The 15,036-nt window shown below is 32.8% G+C and overlaps 1 protein-coding gene across 1 annotated transcript in view; it reads left to right on the top strand.

Moving 5' to 3' along the window:
* Lrrk2 (leucine rich repeat kinase 2) overlaps positions 1–14,294 on the top strand; it is a 128,444-nt gene extending 114,150 nt beyond the window's left edge. Inside the window, exons 44-51 of the mRNA XM_076854312.1 lie at positions 1,376–1,570; positions 2,504–2,697; positions 3,922–3,994; positions 4,901–5,085; positions 8,851–9,003; positions 9,932–10,144; positions 11,788–11,855; positions 12,402–14,294. Coding sequence (XP_076710427.1) covers positions 1,376–1,570; positions 2,504–2,697; positions 3,922–3,994; positions 4,901–5,085; positions 8,851–9,003; positions 9,932–10,144; positions 11,788–11,855; positions 12,402–12,523 — 1,203 coding nt within the window. The 3' untranslated portion in view covers positions 12,524–14,294. The remainder of the gene's footprint in view (positions 1–1,375; positions 1,571–2,503; positions 2,698–3,921; positions 3,995–4,900; positions 5,086–8,850; positions 9,004–9,931; positions 10,145–11,787; positions 11,856–12,401) is intronic.
* The last annotated feature ends 742 nt before the right edge of the window (positions 14,295–15,036 follow it).

Here is a 15,036-nt window from a genome sequence, read left to right on the forward strand (position 1 = left end):
CCAGATGTGTGTGTGTGTGTGTGTGTGTGTGTGTGTGTGTGTGTATTTCTTCTGTGGAATGACTCTTTGTTATTTTGTCCATTTGCCTACAAATCACAGTAAGAAAAGGACATTCTTCAAGTACAGTATACTCATCCTTTTTAAATTATATATGTTAAATTTTTTTTTCCTGAGTTCGTGTGGCTTGCCTTTTTCAATGTCCCTTAGAGTATCCCATAATGAGCAGAAGACATTCTTAATTTTAATATGTATAAATTTGGCAATCTTTTTTATGGTTATTACTTTTCAAGTCCTGTTTTGAGAAGTCCTTTCACCCAGAGTCACAACAATATTTACCTATGATTTTTAAAAATATTTTTAAAGTTATGCTTTTGGCATTTTTCTTAATCCATGTAGAATTGGTATATTTATCTGGGTCCAATTTCCTATTTCTTAATAGAAAGCCAGTTTTTCCAGCTTCATTTATTAGTTTCTTTTCCTTTCTTTCTCACTGATCTGACATGAACATTTTGGAATTTGTCAAAAATACATAGACATCTCCATACACATATTTTCTTCCATTGGTCAACTTATCTATTTTTCCTGTAGCTTTATTTAATTTCTTCTCTTCACTTATTTTTCTTCTCTAGGTATTTTTGGCTATTCTTAGCTTAATTATACATAAAATTTCAAATCATTTGTGATTTGTTAAACCGTGATTCATCCAGATCATCAGGATTAATAATCCAAACTACATTGAAAAAATGACACATATGGGGCTGAGGTTATGGCTCAGTGGTAGAATGCTTTCCTGACATGTGTGAGGCACATGGTTCAATCCTCAGCACCACATAATAAATAAATAAATACATAAATAAATAAATAAGTAAATAAAGGTATTGTGTCTATCAACAACAACAACAACAACAAAATTAAAAGACGACTATACATAGTTTTATACTGGGCACGATATATCCTCTTTTGTGTGTGTGTGTGTGTGTGTGTATGTGTGTGTGTGTGTATTTTTTTTTTTTAATTTTAAAAGAAAAGAACAGATCAAAAGTGCCAACTGACCAGAATTTTTGAAAGAATTATTCTTCATTCAATTCTATATTGCTAAACTTCTGGTCAGTTGACACTTTTAAACTGTTCTTTTCAAATTAAAAAGAAATACCAAATATACAAATATATAAAATATGCATAGTTTGAAAGTGTTTATTTGTTTCAGTGTAATTTTATCTGTAGTATGGATTATTAATCTTGATGATCTGAGTAGATCACAGTTTAACAAATTCAGGTTTTGCTTGATAGAGCTACGACATTTAGTTCTATATTCGATCTTTAAAGAGGAATAACTTCATATGTGTGTTGTTTTGTTATTTTAAAACTTTCTCAGGTCTTTGACATTTTGAATTCAGCTGACTTAATCTGTCTGATGAGACACATTTTAATACCCAAAAACCTTATTGTTGAATGCATGGTTGCTACAAATCCTAACAGCAAGAATGCACGAGTTTGGTTCGGGTGTGGGCACACTGACAAAGGTCAGCTCTTGTTTCTTGACTTAAACACTGAAGGACTCACTTCTGAGGTAAATCTCAATACTCTTTAAATCATAAGTCTTTTAGAACACTTACTTTAATATATTTTAAAGCATATACCAATTAAAATTACTTGAAAGAAATTAGATAAGAGCCAATGTAGGAGTATTATTAAATTAACTTTCTCTTAGAACATAGGAATTTGCATGAAATTAGTCTGGTGTGTTTTAAAACCAAAGTATATATGTGTTTTGGGTCTGAGACAGGTAATCTATTGCATGTGATTTAGGGAGTTGGAAGTTTGGAAAGAAGTAGAGGAAGCCAAAAGGGATTGAGGCAGAAGCTGAGCACAACTGTGGTTTCTGAGGAAACTGAACCTCAGCCTCTACTCCATAAGAAACTCTGGAATGTGAATAGCACAACAGAATTCCTGCCACCCAGCAAGAGGACCAGCGTTTAATTCTCACATGTCAGTTAGTTGTCTGCTGCCATCTGCCCAGAGGTGAGGGTGGTAGAACCCGTACCCTGTGCCCATCAGCTGCTGTCATTCTGTGGTGAAGAGAGCAGGTCTGTGCAGATGACAGCCACCATTCACAGAAGCTAAAAAGTTGTTGATAAAACTTATTAATAGGTAAAATTTTAGGCTTAAAAAATAACCTAATATTTTGATTTTTGCCTCAAAATAAATGTTGTCCCTAAAATTGTGCTTAAGATTCAACAATTCTCTCATATGGTCTTGTTAGAATGATAATTGAGACTGAAAAATAATTTGGAATTTTGGTTTCAGATGCATTCTAGGTAGGCATAAATTGTTTGCCAGTTAACTCAAATATTGTTCAAAATTGAATAAAATTGGCATTGGTTTTAAAAGTAAATGTACAAAGATAAAGAAGTTAAGTATGTTGGTGAAGCATTTTTTTTGTCCTATACAAGTTCTTGTTATTGAGCCAAGTCCTGTAGAGAGTATTATTTTCTGTTAACAGGAAGTAGCTGATAGTACTATACTGTGCTTGGCCTTGGTGCATCTTCCTGCCGAAAAGCAAAGCTGGATTGTGTGTGGGACACAGTCTGGTACTCTCCTGGTCATCAATACCGAAGACGGAAGTAAGAGACACACCCTTGAAAAGATGACTGATGCCGTTACCTGTTTGTATTGCAATTCCTTTTCTAAGCAAAGGTATGTAGGGTTGTGGATTTAGTTGAATGAAAATCATATACCATGTAGATGATTTAATTTTATACAAACGTTTTATCATATTGCCAAAGATTCCTCATTTTTAGCCTATTTTCATTGGTTTGCATCTACTCAAGAGAATTGGGCCACAATGGAAGTTATTATTTTTCTATGTGTAGGGTCATAAAATGAGCCAACTGTTTCTTTAGGCTATTACCTCAGCTGTGATCCTATCTCTACTTCTCCTCATGTCAGCGTTCCTTGATAGGGCCCCTTGGAAGATGAATTTTATTAATTCTTTCTTTGAATACATGTATATACATATGTATATTGCCAGTCTATTATGTACCAGGCTTAAACATATTGGTAATATAACCACCAAATTGGAAAAGAATATAAGAAATTAATAAGTTATTAATAGGCAAAAGTGACTAAACCCTTATCATTTATAGGGATCTTATCCCAAAGAAAGTTATCTAAATGGCAAAATTTCAGATATGAGTCATACGTTGACTACTAGACAAGACAATTTCCAGGGGCCATTAAGATTATGAACCATATACTTCTCTGGTTTAAGTCATTACTTGAAGTATCAGAAAAATGTGAAACAAAAGTTTTTGGTACCTGAAATAAAAACTTCACTGGCAATTTTGAAGCTGAAACTCTTTGGACATTTTTAAAGAAAAATGTCACTGATGATTAAATAAGCAAGGTAGACTTGATCCCAGGCAATCATAATAGGAAGAGAGAGATTGAACTCAACACCACTGAAACAAAAGTGGGAGAGTTTTAAGGTGAGCTACAGTTGTAGAAAAGTGTTGGAGGATCCTGTGGGTGCTTGTTAACACATTAACAATAGCCATCTGCTTTGGCTAATGTGCTCTCATTGAAGGTAGTTCCCTGCTCTCCCACAGTGACTGGGAAATAGGGAGGCCATTTCTTTTGATGATTAAATTTTGAAGGGATGGCTCCTAGGTCCTTGGGAAAGACTTTCCTGTATTATAAAACTGGCAAGAGGCTGGGGAAAGATTTACATCTCAAAGGGGCAGAGAAAGAATTTATAATTGCAAGTTTTCTAAATAAAAGCTCCAAGAAAATGGAGGGCAGGAGACTATAGTCAGCAAGCAACCTGCCTAAAGTTCAGTCAAGCTGGGGAGAACTTTAAGGACGTCTTAGTCAATATAAATGCTCTTTTTGGAACAACTTTGGCATTTTTTTTCCTTTTAGCAAGCAAAAGAATTTTCTTTTGGTGGGAACTGCTGATGGCAATTTAGTGATTTTTGAAGATAAGGCTGTTAAGGTAATGTGCAATGCATTCTACATCAAATTCATTTTAAACCCTTTGTTTTATGTAACTCATCCCTCTACTATGTGATTATAAACTCCTTGAGAACAAGGATCATTAAGTTCTGCTTTTTAACTTTTTTATTGCTTCATAAAGTCTTGAACACAGTAGATCCTCTGAAACACTTGCTGATTGTATTTTTTTTAAATGAATGAATAGGATAACATGATAGATGAGACTAGATTTGAAATGTTAGGAATGGTATGAATGAAGCAGCTAATTCCTTATAAATATATTGTGAAATAAAACAACAAATATTCAAATTTTAAATCTGGTTTGTGCCCCGAGGGCACAGTTTAGTAGAGAGTGTTCTTAGCATAAAGCCCCAGTTCAGTTCCAAGCACCCCGCCCCCCCGCCCACACACACAAACAAACATACACATGAGGGGAGGAAAGGAGGAAGGGAGCAAATTTGTCTTGCCATTAACTTTTTCTTCATACTGAAAAAATCATTTAACTTTATGATCTTCATTTTTTAAAATTTAGTCATTAAAGCATTTATTTCTTTATCTATCAGCTCATCTATGGATTCACTTATTCACTCAACTTCCTACCCACTCATACTCCTCGATACCCAAACTTTACTATCTAAAGAGAGACTCAGAGGTGGAGTATAAGCCCCAGGTTATTCCTCATTACAATTTTTTTTATGAAGTGAAGAAGTTGGCTATAAGGATAATATTTTAATTGAGTTCTGTTTTAGATACTGAATATTATTATACTTTGAAAAGCATGTCTGAATTTTTATTTTGATGTCTCTAGTCCTTTAAAATGGGAAGTAGTTTCAGAAAGCAAGAATTTTATTGTGTTCCATTCCATAGATACTCAATATGCTGAATGTGTTTTCTCTTTTTGTCAAAGTGTAAAGGGGCTGCTCCTTTGAAGACACTAAATATAGGAAATGTCAGCACTCCATTGATGTGTTTGAGTGAATCCGTGAATTCAGCTGAAAAGAACATCATGTGGGGAGGATGTGGCACAAAGGTTTTCTCTTTTTCTAATGATTTCACTGTACAGAAACTCATTGAGACAAGGACAAATCAACTGTAAGTTGTTTCCTTTCTCTGCAGCTAATCTACCATCTATTTTTGTGGTTTACAATCATATCAATATTATTGATAATCTAAAATGAACACATTTTAAAAATGCATAATTTAGTTGTCTACTATAAAAATAAATACACATAATAGAAAATTCCAGAAAGCAGAAATGCATTTTAAAAATTCAACTTGTTTAATCACTTTTGGAATAATATATAAACCCATCATTATCCTATTGTATCTTCCAATTACATTTTTAACAATTTTATTATCTCTATTTCAAATTAGACATGGATTACAAGGCAGTCAACTCGGTATTGTACTAAATCCATGAGTTTCATATGATATATGAATATATGTAATATATTCATATTATATGTAATAGATATGAATATGATATATATACAGTTTGGGGTAATTCCATTAAGAATAAATTGTAGAAAACAGATTTGTAGGATTGAAGCCATTTCTAGGTTTGATAATTAATTATCAAATTATAGCCAAGCTAGTGATATCAGTTTCAAACAAGAAATAAATAAAATATGAACTTCATTCCAATTCATTGTTTCAAAAATTTTTAAATTGTAATTTAACCTGATCTGTTTGCTTCTTTTTATTATTTTCCTTGGTGATAAGCGATGTAGGATGGTGGTAGGCAAGAGCATAAATTAAAGTTTAAATATTGACTTTGGTCTTTATTGGTTTTATGAGCTGGTGAAAAACCTTTCAAATTTTCAGCCATCTCTTACTTGAAGATCATAATACACTCTGTTTCAAGGGGGTGTTTGAGAGATTAAATATGAAAATTAATGTAAGGAGCTTAATATAATGTTAGCACTTGGTAAGCTGTAAACAAATGTCAACTATTATTATGATTGTTAGTAGCTTTGGGTCACAAATTCCTATTTCAGGGACCATCCTAGTTTCCAGTATCCCTCTAGTTGCCCCAGATTGAAATTTGGGAGTTAACTTTGATCACTTTCCCCCATTATTCACTTGACTCTCTTAATTATAAATGTCCCTCAGGTCCTTTTACTTCTCATTGCTACCATGAGCCAGACTAACATCCATCATCTATGCATCAACAACAGCACCTTCCTATCCAGTTCGCATTAAAATTCTTCAGTTGCATGCCATTGTCCTTTGATGAAGCCCAAGTAGCCTACCAGGCTCACCATGATTTAGTCCTTGCTTACCTCTCTAGATTATGTATTGAAACTTTTTAGCCCTCTGTGCTTTAGCCAAACTGAAATTGTCCCATTTCTCAAAGACAGCCTTCTCCTTTTGTCCCCCAGTCTTTGGGTAGGGTTTTCTCTTTTGTCTGGATGATTGTTATGACCTCTGCTTATTTCAGTCCAAATGTTACTTCCTCTAAGTGGCTGTTCCTGATCCTACATGTCTTCGATTTGTGCTTCCATTGCATCTGCTGTTACCTTCCAAAACAGCTATCACGTTTTTCTGATTGCATTAAAAAATGGTTTCTTAATACCACCAGACCGGCTGGTTCTGAACATTGACTGTGCCTTAGAAACCACAAGGTAGGTCAAAATCATCTTGTGCCTGGGCGCTACTGCAGACAATGACATCACACCAATTAAGCTGGAAATAGGGCCCACTCTTCAGTGTTGTTTTGCTTTTCTAGTTTTCGGGTGATTCTGGGTTGGACACGGTCAGGGTTAAGATATACTGTGATATAAAACCTGGTGGGTGAGGATTTTAGTTGTCTGTTCTCAAATTTGATAACTCCTATGTGGTAACTGTTTGGATGCTTGCATTCCTATTATTTCATTTACATTTTTAACCCAACTCTACAAGTCTGATAACCCTTAAAGGAAAGGCCTGCAATTGCTTCTTTTCATGGAACTTTTTATGGCATCATTGGTATCAATCAGCCCCTTAAAATTTCATATGATTTGGAGGATAGATGCTTCACTAGAGGACATCCACAAATATCAGTTTTTCAAAGATAATAATCTCTCAAAAGAAATTATGAACCAGTATAATAAACACCTGTAAACACTTGAAACTATTGCTTTTTTTCTAAAAATGCATCTTCTGTTTCCTGGACTCTTCCCCATTAAAGAGATGTCATTTCATGAACCTGTGTTGCCTCATCATCTTTATCTCCTAATCACCATCAGCAAACCCTGAATGAAAGGCATGGTAGTTTGTTAAAGAAGCTATCTTTGGAGCCAGGAGACTCCAGAGGATTTGCTTTGTGTCCCTGGTCTACAACATGATAGTCATGTGACCATGAGAAAATTCTTTAGCATTTGTAAGCTTTTCTTTCTATAATTATATACATTGAAATTATCATATTATACAAGTTTATTTTTAAGAATTAAACAAGATAACACACACAAATATTTTGTGTTTTCTAAAATTCTGTGTAAAACTTTGTGCTAATTGGAACTATCTTATATTAAGATAGCTAGCACCTCAAAAGAAATTACTTAATATGTAGTGACTTTCTAGTAAAATATTTTTATCTCCCTTGGCAGAATAAAAAAACAGTGGGGAAAATAATATTTACACACTAGGATGTATTAATTATTGTCATATCCCTATGATATTTTCATATTATCTTTGTGATTCAATTGCAATTTTAACTATTTTTACTTTTTTCTGGTAATTCATTCTCTTCTATTAGTTTGTTCTTCATCAGTCCATCCTCTGTCTGCTATACAGTCAGAACAATTAATAAATTGCCTGGTGTATCAGAGGTACTTACTCATAATAACTCCTTATTAGATTGTGAGTATGTAGAAAACACATGCTTGTCCTTAAGAAATTACCATCTAGTGTGAGGGAGACATTAATAAATAAATACTTTATTTACTTATTTGTTTATTTATTATTTTTATTTGGAGATAGGGTATTGCTAAGGTGTCTAGGCTGGGCTCCAATTCATGATCCTCTGGCTTCAGCCTCCTGAGTAGCTGGAATTACAGGTGTGCTCCACCATGCTCAGCTAAAACGTTATTATGTTTAATAAGGACTATAAAAATACAGCTATCACAGTGGGGAGAAGGAATGGTTGCTCTATTTTGATAGGTCAGGGAGGAATTCCAGAGGAGCTGACATTTAGGTTAAGCCTCAAAGGCTGACTGGGAGCTTGCCATGCAGATAGGGCTTAGGATCGCCAATCTGTTTGTGAAATATACACAATGCCATATGTCTTAGGTGGCAGAGAGTTATTTTAAAATGCTGGTATTTTCCCTTCATTTTAAAAGGGGATAAATGGTAAACAATTTACTTTCCATTTATGCTTGTATGATGGTAATCTTTTTCTTGTAACTTGATTAACTTATGTTTCTGCAAGAATACCTTTCCTTTTAGCCCTTGAAGATAGGCCACTAAACTTATTTCAACATCTTACGCTTTATAATTCTAGGTGTAGATGGCTAGCTTTTAATTTTCCAAACATTCATTACCACAGTGACTCAATTGCAACATCTAAAAGTTACAAATAGCATATTTCTTTTAAAACTTAGTTTGCAATATATAATTCTATAAATAACCAGCTAGAACTGAAATTAAAGCTAAAACCAGGAATAAACATTAACTTTATTTTTATCAAGAGAAACCAATATAAAGTAACCAAAAGTAAGTAAAGTAGCAAAGTAAGTGTTATATTCAATTTAGGATGGTTACAGGAGAACATGGGCAATAGTCTAGCTTATTTCCAAAATAGTGTTAAATTTACTTGCCTTAGGAACTACCATAAGGTGGTAGCATGACTTTTTTTGACATTCTTTTTTCCTTCCCTAGGTTTTCTTATGCAGCTTTCAGTGATTCCAATATCATAGCCGTGGCAGTAGAGACAGCTCTCTATATTGCTAAGAAAAATAGCCCTGTTGTGGAAGTGTGGGATAAGAAAACTGAAAAGCTCTGTGAACTCATAGACTGTGTACACTTTTTAAAGTAAGTTCTGTGGTTATTTTCTGCTTGCCAGAACTGTCTCTATGCTTCAGACTGCACAAAGGAGGGAGCTCTGCTTATTTTTCTTTCTTTTTCCCTGTAAATAGAAAATTTTTGAAAATGCAGAAACAAAATTGTTAATGGTTGTCAGCACCATCTTTTGATATCCCATACATTTCATTTTGGGAAAATAAAAGAATAGGAACATACTATATGATATTACTAAGAATATTCTCTAGTGAAACAGTCATTTTTAAAAGTGTCCATACTGGATTCTAGACTACTGGGTATATGTCTAGAATTGTTACAGAGTCAGATGTTACTATGTATAATTAAAACTACTTTCCCAAAGATTCTGTAATATAAAGAAAAAGGTCACAAAATGACCTGATCAGTGCACTAAGTAAGGAGGGAGGATCAAGACTCTGACAGACAGACATGGCAATCTAATTCAATATGTGAGAGACAAAGCCCTCATAATGTATATAGCCATTCCTCCATATCCTTGGGTTTTGTGTGCACAGATTGAACCCACCTAGGACCAGAAAGTTAGACCTATTATGGTTGCATCTGTACTGAATATTTTATTGCCATGATCCCTTAAACAATACAGCATAACAACTATTATACAGCATTTACATTTTGTTAGGTATTATAAGTGATTTAGAGATGATTTAATTATATAGGAGAGAAAGTAATATGCAAATACTATATCATTTTACATAAGGAACTTGAGCACCTATGATTTTGGTAGCTGCAGTGAGCGGGAAAGGTTCCTAGAACCAATCCCCCTTGATACCAAGGGATGACTGAATTGTTATATATTCATAATTTGAAAAGTTTTTATATGTACATATATAGAGAGACAAATCTCTTTTATCCCCTAATTGCTGATGAAATTATTAATGCATACTTTCTTTATGATTCCTAGGGAGATAATGGTAAAAATAAACAAGGAATCAAAGCACAAAATGTCGTATTCCGGGAGAGTGAAAACTCTTTGCCTTCAGAAGAACACTGCTCTCTGGATAGGAACTGGAGGAGGCCATATTTTACTCCTTGATCTTTCAACTCGTCGAGTTATACGCATAATTAACAACTTCTGTGATTCTGTTAGAGTCATGATGGCGGCACAGTTAGGCAAGTTTCTTTTTCATGTCCTTGAAGATTATAAAAATATGCCTTTATTTTAAAATTTAAATTTTCACTTTCCAGCTTTGTTTGGAGTTCCTTCAAATTTCACATAATGAAACAGGACTGGGATACATTTTAAATAAGGCCCTTTAAAATATGGAGGAAAAAGCTGCTCTTAGTCCCCCAAGAGAGGCAGATGACCGAGGTTGAACATTCAGCTTGGGCCTTTTTTTTTTTTTTTTTTTAAGTTTTCTTTTTCCTTTTAGTTGTTGATGGACCTTTATTTTATTTTTATGTAGTGCTGAGAATTGAACCCAGTGCCCCACACATGCTAGACAAGTGCCACCACTGAACCACCATCCTAGCCCCTTGATTTGGGTGTTACTTGCTTTTTTCCTTATTACCTAAAGGCAAAAATGGGAAATACATAGTATTAAGTATGTTTTGCTATTTCATTCAAGAAGTTAAAGCAAATGTTTATTTTGGTCATAGTCCAAGCTGCCCACCCTTGGTAAAGAATACCATTTGGTTGTTCATTCTATAAAAAAATTCTTGTAGCAATATATGCTGAACTCCACAATCTACAAATATTGACAAATCATGATAAGTTTTGTTCAACCTTTTATGTCTATTCTGGCTCTTATGTGGAATGTATTTTTCACATAAAATGTATTTCAATGTCTTCCTTTGATTAATTATTTTATTCAGAAAGCTATAATATCTTATATACAAAGTTGATCACAAAATAACAGTGTAGGGTTTAGTTCTGCAAAAGTAGAGTTTATGTAAGTTTAATATGTCAGCAATACAGTGTTTGACCATGGTGAAGAAAATAGATTCCTTTTGCAAGAATATCTTAAGAAAGGTGTTTCTCCTGTACCCTCACCTGTTTGTCATTTATAGATATCAGGGTTGCACAGAAGTAGATTAGATGCTCTTGGTGATTATTAACTACCAGGATGGGTCCACACAAGCAGATTAGTAGGTCTCAGTGGGTTATCTCCCTGTCTTATTTGATCAATATTGTTTTATTTAATTTAGTTTGTATTACTCTGGAACCCACATGGTTGTTCATAATTGAAATTATATTGACATTTCAGTAGATTGTTATTTATTTTAAAATAAAAATAAATTTAAACATAGACTACAAGGTGCACAATGATGTGGCTTCACTGTACCTCTCTTATATAGTATTCATCAGTCATGATCTTTTTCCCCAACTAATGTCAATATCTTCACCAGAATATAACCTGCATGTGAGTTGGGTCTGTGTTTTTTTCTGGACATCTCTACTCCCAGGACCTAGCCTATAGCCGAGTACATACAAGACTTCTGATGAACATTTTTCAGATTAATTAATGAATGACTTGATTATATGATATTGTGATAGAGGGTCAGTTATGCATCTATCCAACTCTCTATTCCCATGCTTCATATTTGTTCCTTGTAGTATCAAAAACACTTTTACACACATTATCCATTTAATAGTATAATTTTGGAAGAACTAATGTATAAAATTAAACCTATTTTGTAGAAAGCTTTAGCTGCTTTCTCAGAGTCACATAATTAAGAGTTGCAACTTTACTGTTTTTTGATATAGTTTAATTTATTGTATTGATAGAAAACTTCTGTATTTTGTTTTTTTAAAGGAAGCCTTAAAAATGTCATGCTGGTTTTGGGGTACAAACGGAAAACTACCGAAGGTATACAACAACAAAAAGGTAATATTTAATAGGCTGCTGTAGTCCAAAGAGTGCAATGATGTGAATGAGGAAAAGATATTGTGTTTTATAAATTTAAAGTAGCTATTACATATACTTTTAGCAATTTTAATTGATAGTTTCTTTACAGTGTAAATAATTTAGGCAAATTTCAATATTAAGTTTCAATGATTTAGGAATCTTAAATATTTATTTTTGCAGATGAGGGAAAAAGAACAGTCACTATAAAATGAGAACTACTTCAAATTTAAACTAAATATGAATATTTTTTGCTCATAACTTACCTATATCCAGATGAGGCCTAATGTTGAATAATGTTGGAAAAAGCTCTCTTTGTCTCAGTAAATGAATGATTGGTTATAAAGTGTCTATATGCCTCTTGAAATTTGGTAGTTAGTTTCCATAAGGTATTATTAACATATTATAAGAATATTTTTTTATAAATGGCAATAGTTTATTACTTATATAATGAAATATAAATTAACAAAATAAAAATATTTTATAATGGATGTTTGAAGCATGATTTTCTTTTTTTTTTTTTTATAGAGATACAATCTTGCTTGTCTGTTTGGGACATCAATCTTCCACATGAAGTGCAAAATTTAGAAAAACACATTGAAGTGAGAAAAGAATTAGCAGAAAAAATGAAAAGAACATCTGTTGAATAAGACATCAGAAGTCTTTGTCTTTAGATAAGAAAATTATCTCTTGTAAATATCTCTTTAAAATATTCATGTTAAAAGGAATACTTCTATCCTTTGAAACAACTCGTGTATATGAACAAATGTTTATATGTTTTATTTTTAATTTAAATATATGTAAAAATAGTTACCAGTGAAAATATGTTCTAAGGAACTATTTAAAATACAGTGTTATATTTCCTATATGCCCTAATTAATTTTGGGGATTAATTAATAAGTATAAAATACTTGCAGTACTCATACTAAAATTTACAATGTGATCATTTTTGTTTCATTATCCACGCTGAAGGTAAATTTTATTTTAAATTCCGTGCTTAAGACAGGATTGTCCTTAGCCGGGCATGGTGGTGCACACCTCTAATCTCTAATCTCTAATCTTGGTGACTCAGGAGACTGAGGCAGAAAGATCACAAGTTCCTCTGTAACCTCAGCTATGTGGCAATACAATGTTTCAAAAAAAAAGAAATACAAAGGACTGGGGAAGTAGCTCAGTGGAAAACCACTGCTGGGTTCAGTCCTCACTACCAAAACAAACAAACAAACAACCAAAAAAAAACCACAAAAGACACAATAGTTGCTTGCTTTCTAGAAATTACCCAAGGTGAAATGGAGATATTTTGGGTAGTTTCCCATATAATATGTTATTTATTGAACTGTTTTTAAATGCACTAACATACACTTATAAACAGTCCATTGAATTTTCACCAATAAGGCTCTCTGTTGCTGATGCAAACCATGCATCTCACAGTTTCTTCTAAAATAAACATATCCTCTAAAACATGACACATCAAATCCTCAGATACAGGAAGGACATAGTTATCCTTTTTCTATTTTTCAACTATATCTTTGAATGTGGACATCCTGAAACTTGTATTATTGGTGTAAATACACTGTTTAATTCTTCTAGAGATATTTTTGTAATTTTGTTTTGATTTTCAGTGGTAAGCCAACCCATTGGTATTTATTTCCTAATTTGCTTTTTTCTAATGCTTCTACTCATACTCTCCTAAATGTATGACCCTGCACACCCTACATCATTTAGACAGAAACTCTATTTTGAAAATTATAGAATTCTACAACATCCACAAAGACCATGGGGACAAATGTGTCGCTCACTATTGAGTATGCTAAAGAAGAACTTCAGCTACAATGGGTAAAAACAGCTGCTAATCTAGTCTTCTGTATTAGACCTAACTCGTTATAAATGTCTTCTCAGAGTAGGAGTATCACTGCCAAGAACACATGTAAATATGTGGTTATCTTTCTACTCCAGGAAAATCACTTTTGGTAAATCCATTGGCCCTGCCCAGTATTCTTCATTTTAAACAATTCTCCATGATAGCATAACAAGCCTATTTGATATTCCCAGAATTGACTTGCATTTTTATTATGTACAGACTTAAAATTTCTTTCAATGAAGGATAATAAAACTCTTAACCCTGAAACATTTTTCACTTTTCAAAGTGACCCATGTTTTAATTTATTATGTAATTAAGCACAAAAAAATGCATACATGAGGAGCTGGGGTTGTGGCTCATCGGTAGAGTGCTCTCCTCAAATGTGCGAGACCCTGGGTTTGATCCTCAGCATCACATAAAAATAAATAAGTGAAAGAAAGGTATTGTGTCCAACTACAACTAAAAAATAAATATTAAAAATGCATAATGATTGGGCCTTTTTATTCCCGTGACATTCTCTCATTGTAATTTTGTATGTAAATGTAGTTTTTTTTTTACCCAAGACAGTTATAGAAAAATGTGTAAATGAACATTGTATTTAAATGAAACAATAAACATTTTTAAAACATGTTTATGAGTTTTAAGACCTTGTGATGGTGTTTTATTTTCATATATTGATCTGTTACCCATCTCATATAAAACTTTGTATTAGTCTGTGTTTGGATTAATGGCACTCTAGGAAGGTGTCAAAATTTTTTCTTGAGAATTTATGAGATATTTAAATTCAATTTTATATAAGAAAATAGTTGACATGATCCCTGGATAAAGTTCTATTTTCAAGTTCTTAAAAAAAATTTCTGTTAGTAAAATTGTTCACACTTAAATATTAAAAGAAAAATAAAACTTTAAAACAACTGATGTAGATTAAAAAATAGTCATTTTTAGTCTTTCCTGATTAAACCGTAATATAAGCTGTTAATTATTATCAAAACATAAGTATTTTAACAGATTTTTTTTTTCTGTATAAGTTTGAAATGAAAAAGAAAGCTACTCTGAATCTAAATCTGTCCAGCACTCTACTGATTGTGTGTAAACTGTTTTACCTTAAAATGTAACATTTTTCATGAGGACAGAAAAATATATTGGTATGACAGCAGAAATAACAATAAATATTATGAACTTGACTAAATTAAAAGTGAACATATAAATATTCAGATATTAAAGGGAGATGAAGTTCCAAACTTTCGGCACTAAGTTTCTTTATGTCATTCATCACCTTAGATAACTTAATGCCCAACTTAA

The sequence above is a fragment of the Callospermophilus lateralis genome, chromosome 4 (genome assembly GCF_048772815.1).
Source record: "Callospermophilus lateralis isolate mCalLat2 chromosome 4, mCalLat2.hap1, whole genome shotgun sequence".
NCBI classification, from domain to species: domain Eukaryota; kingdom Metazoa; phylum Chordata; class Mammalia; order Rodentia; family Sciuridae; genus Callospermophilus; species Callospermophilus lateralis.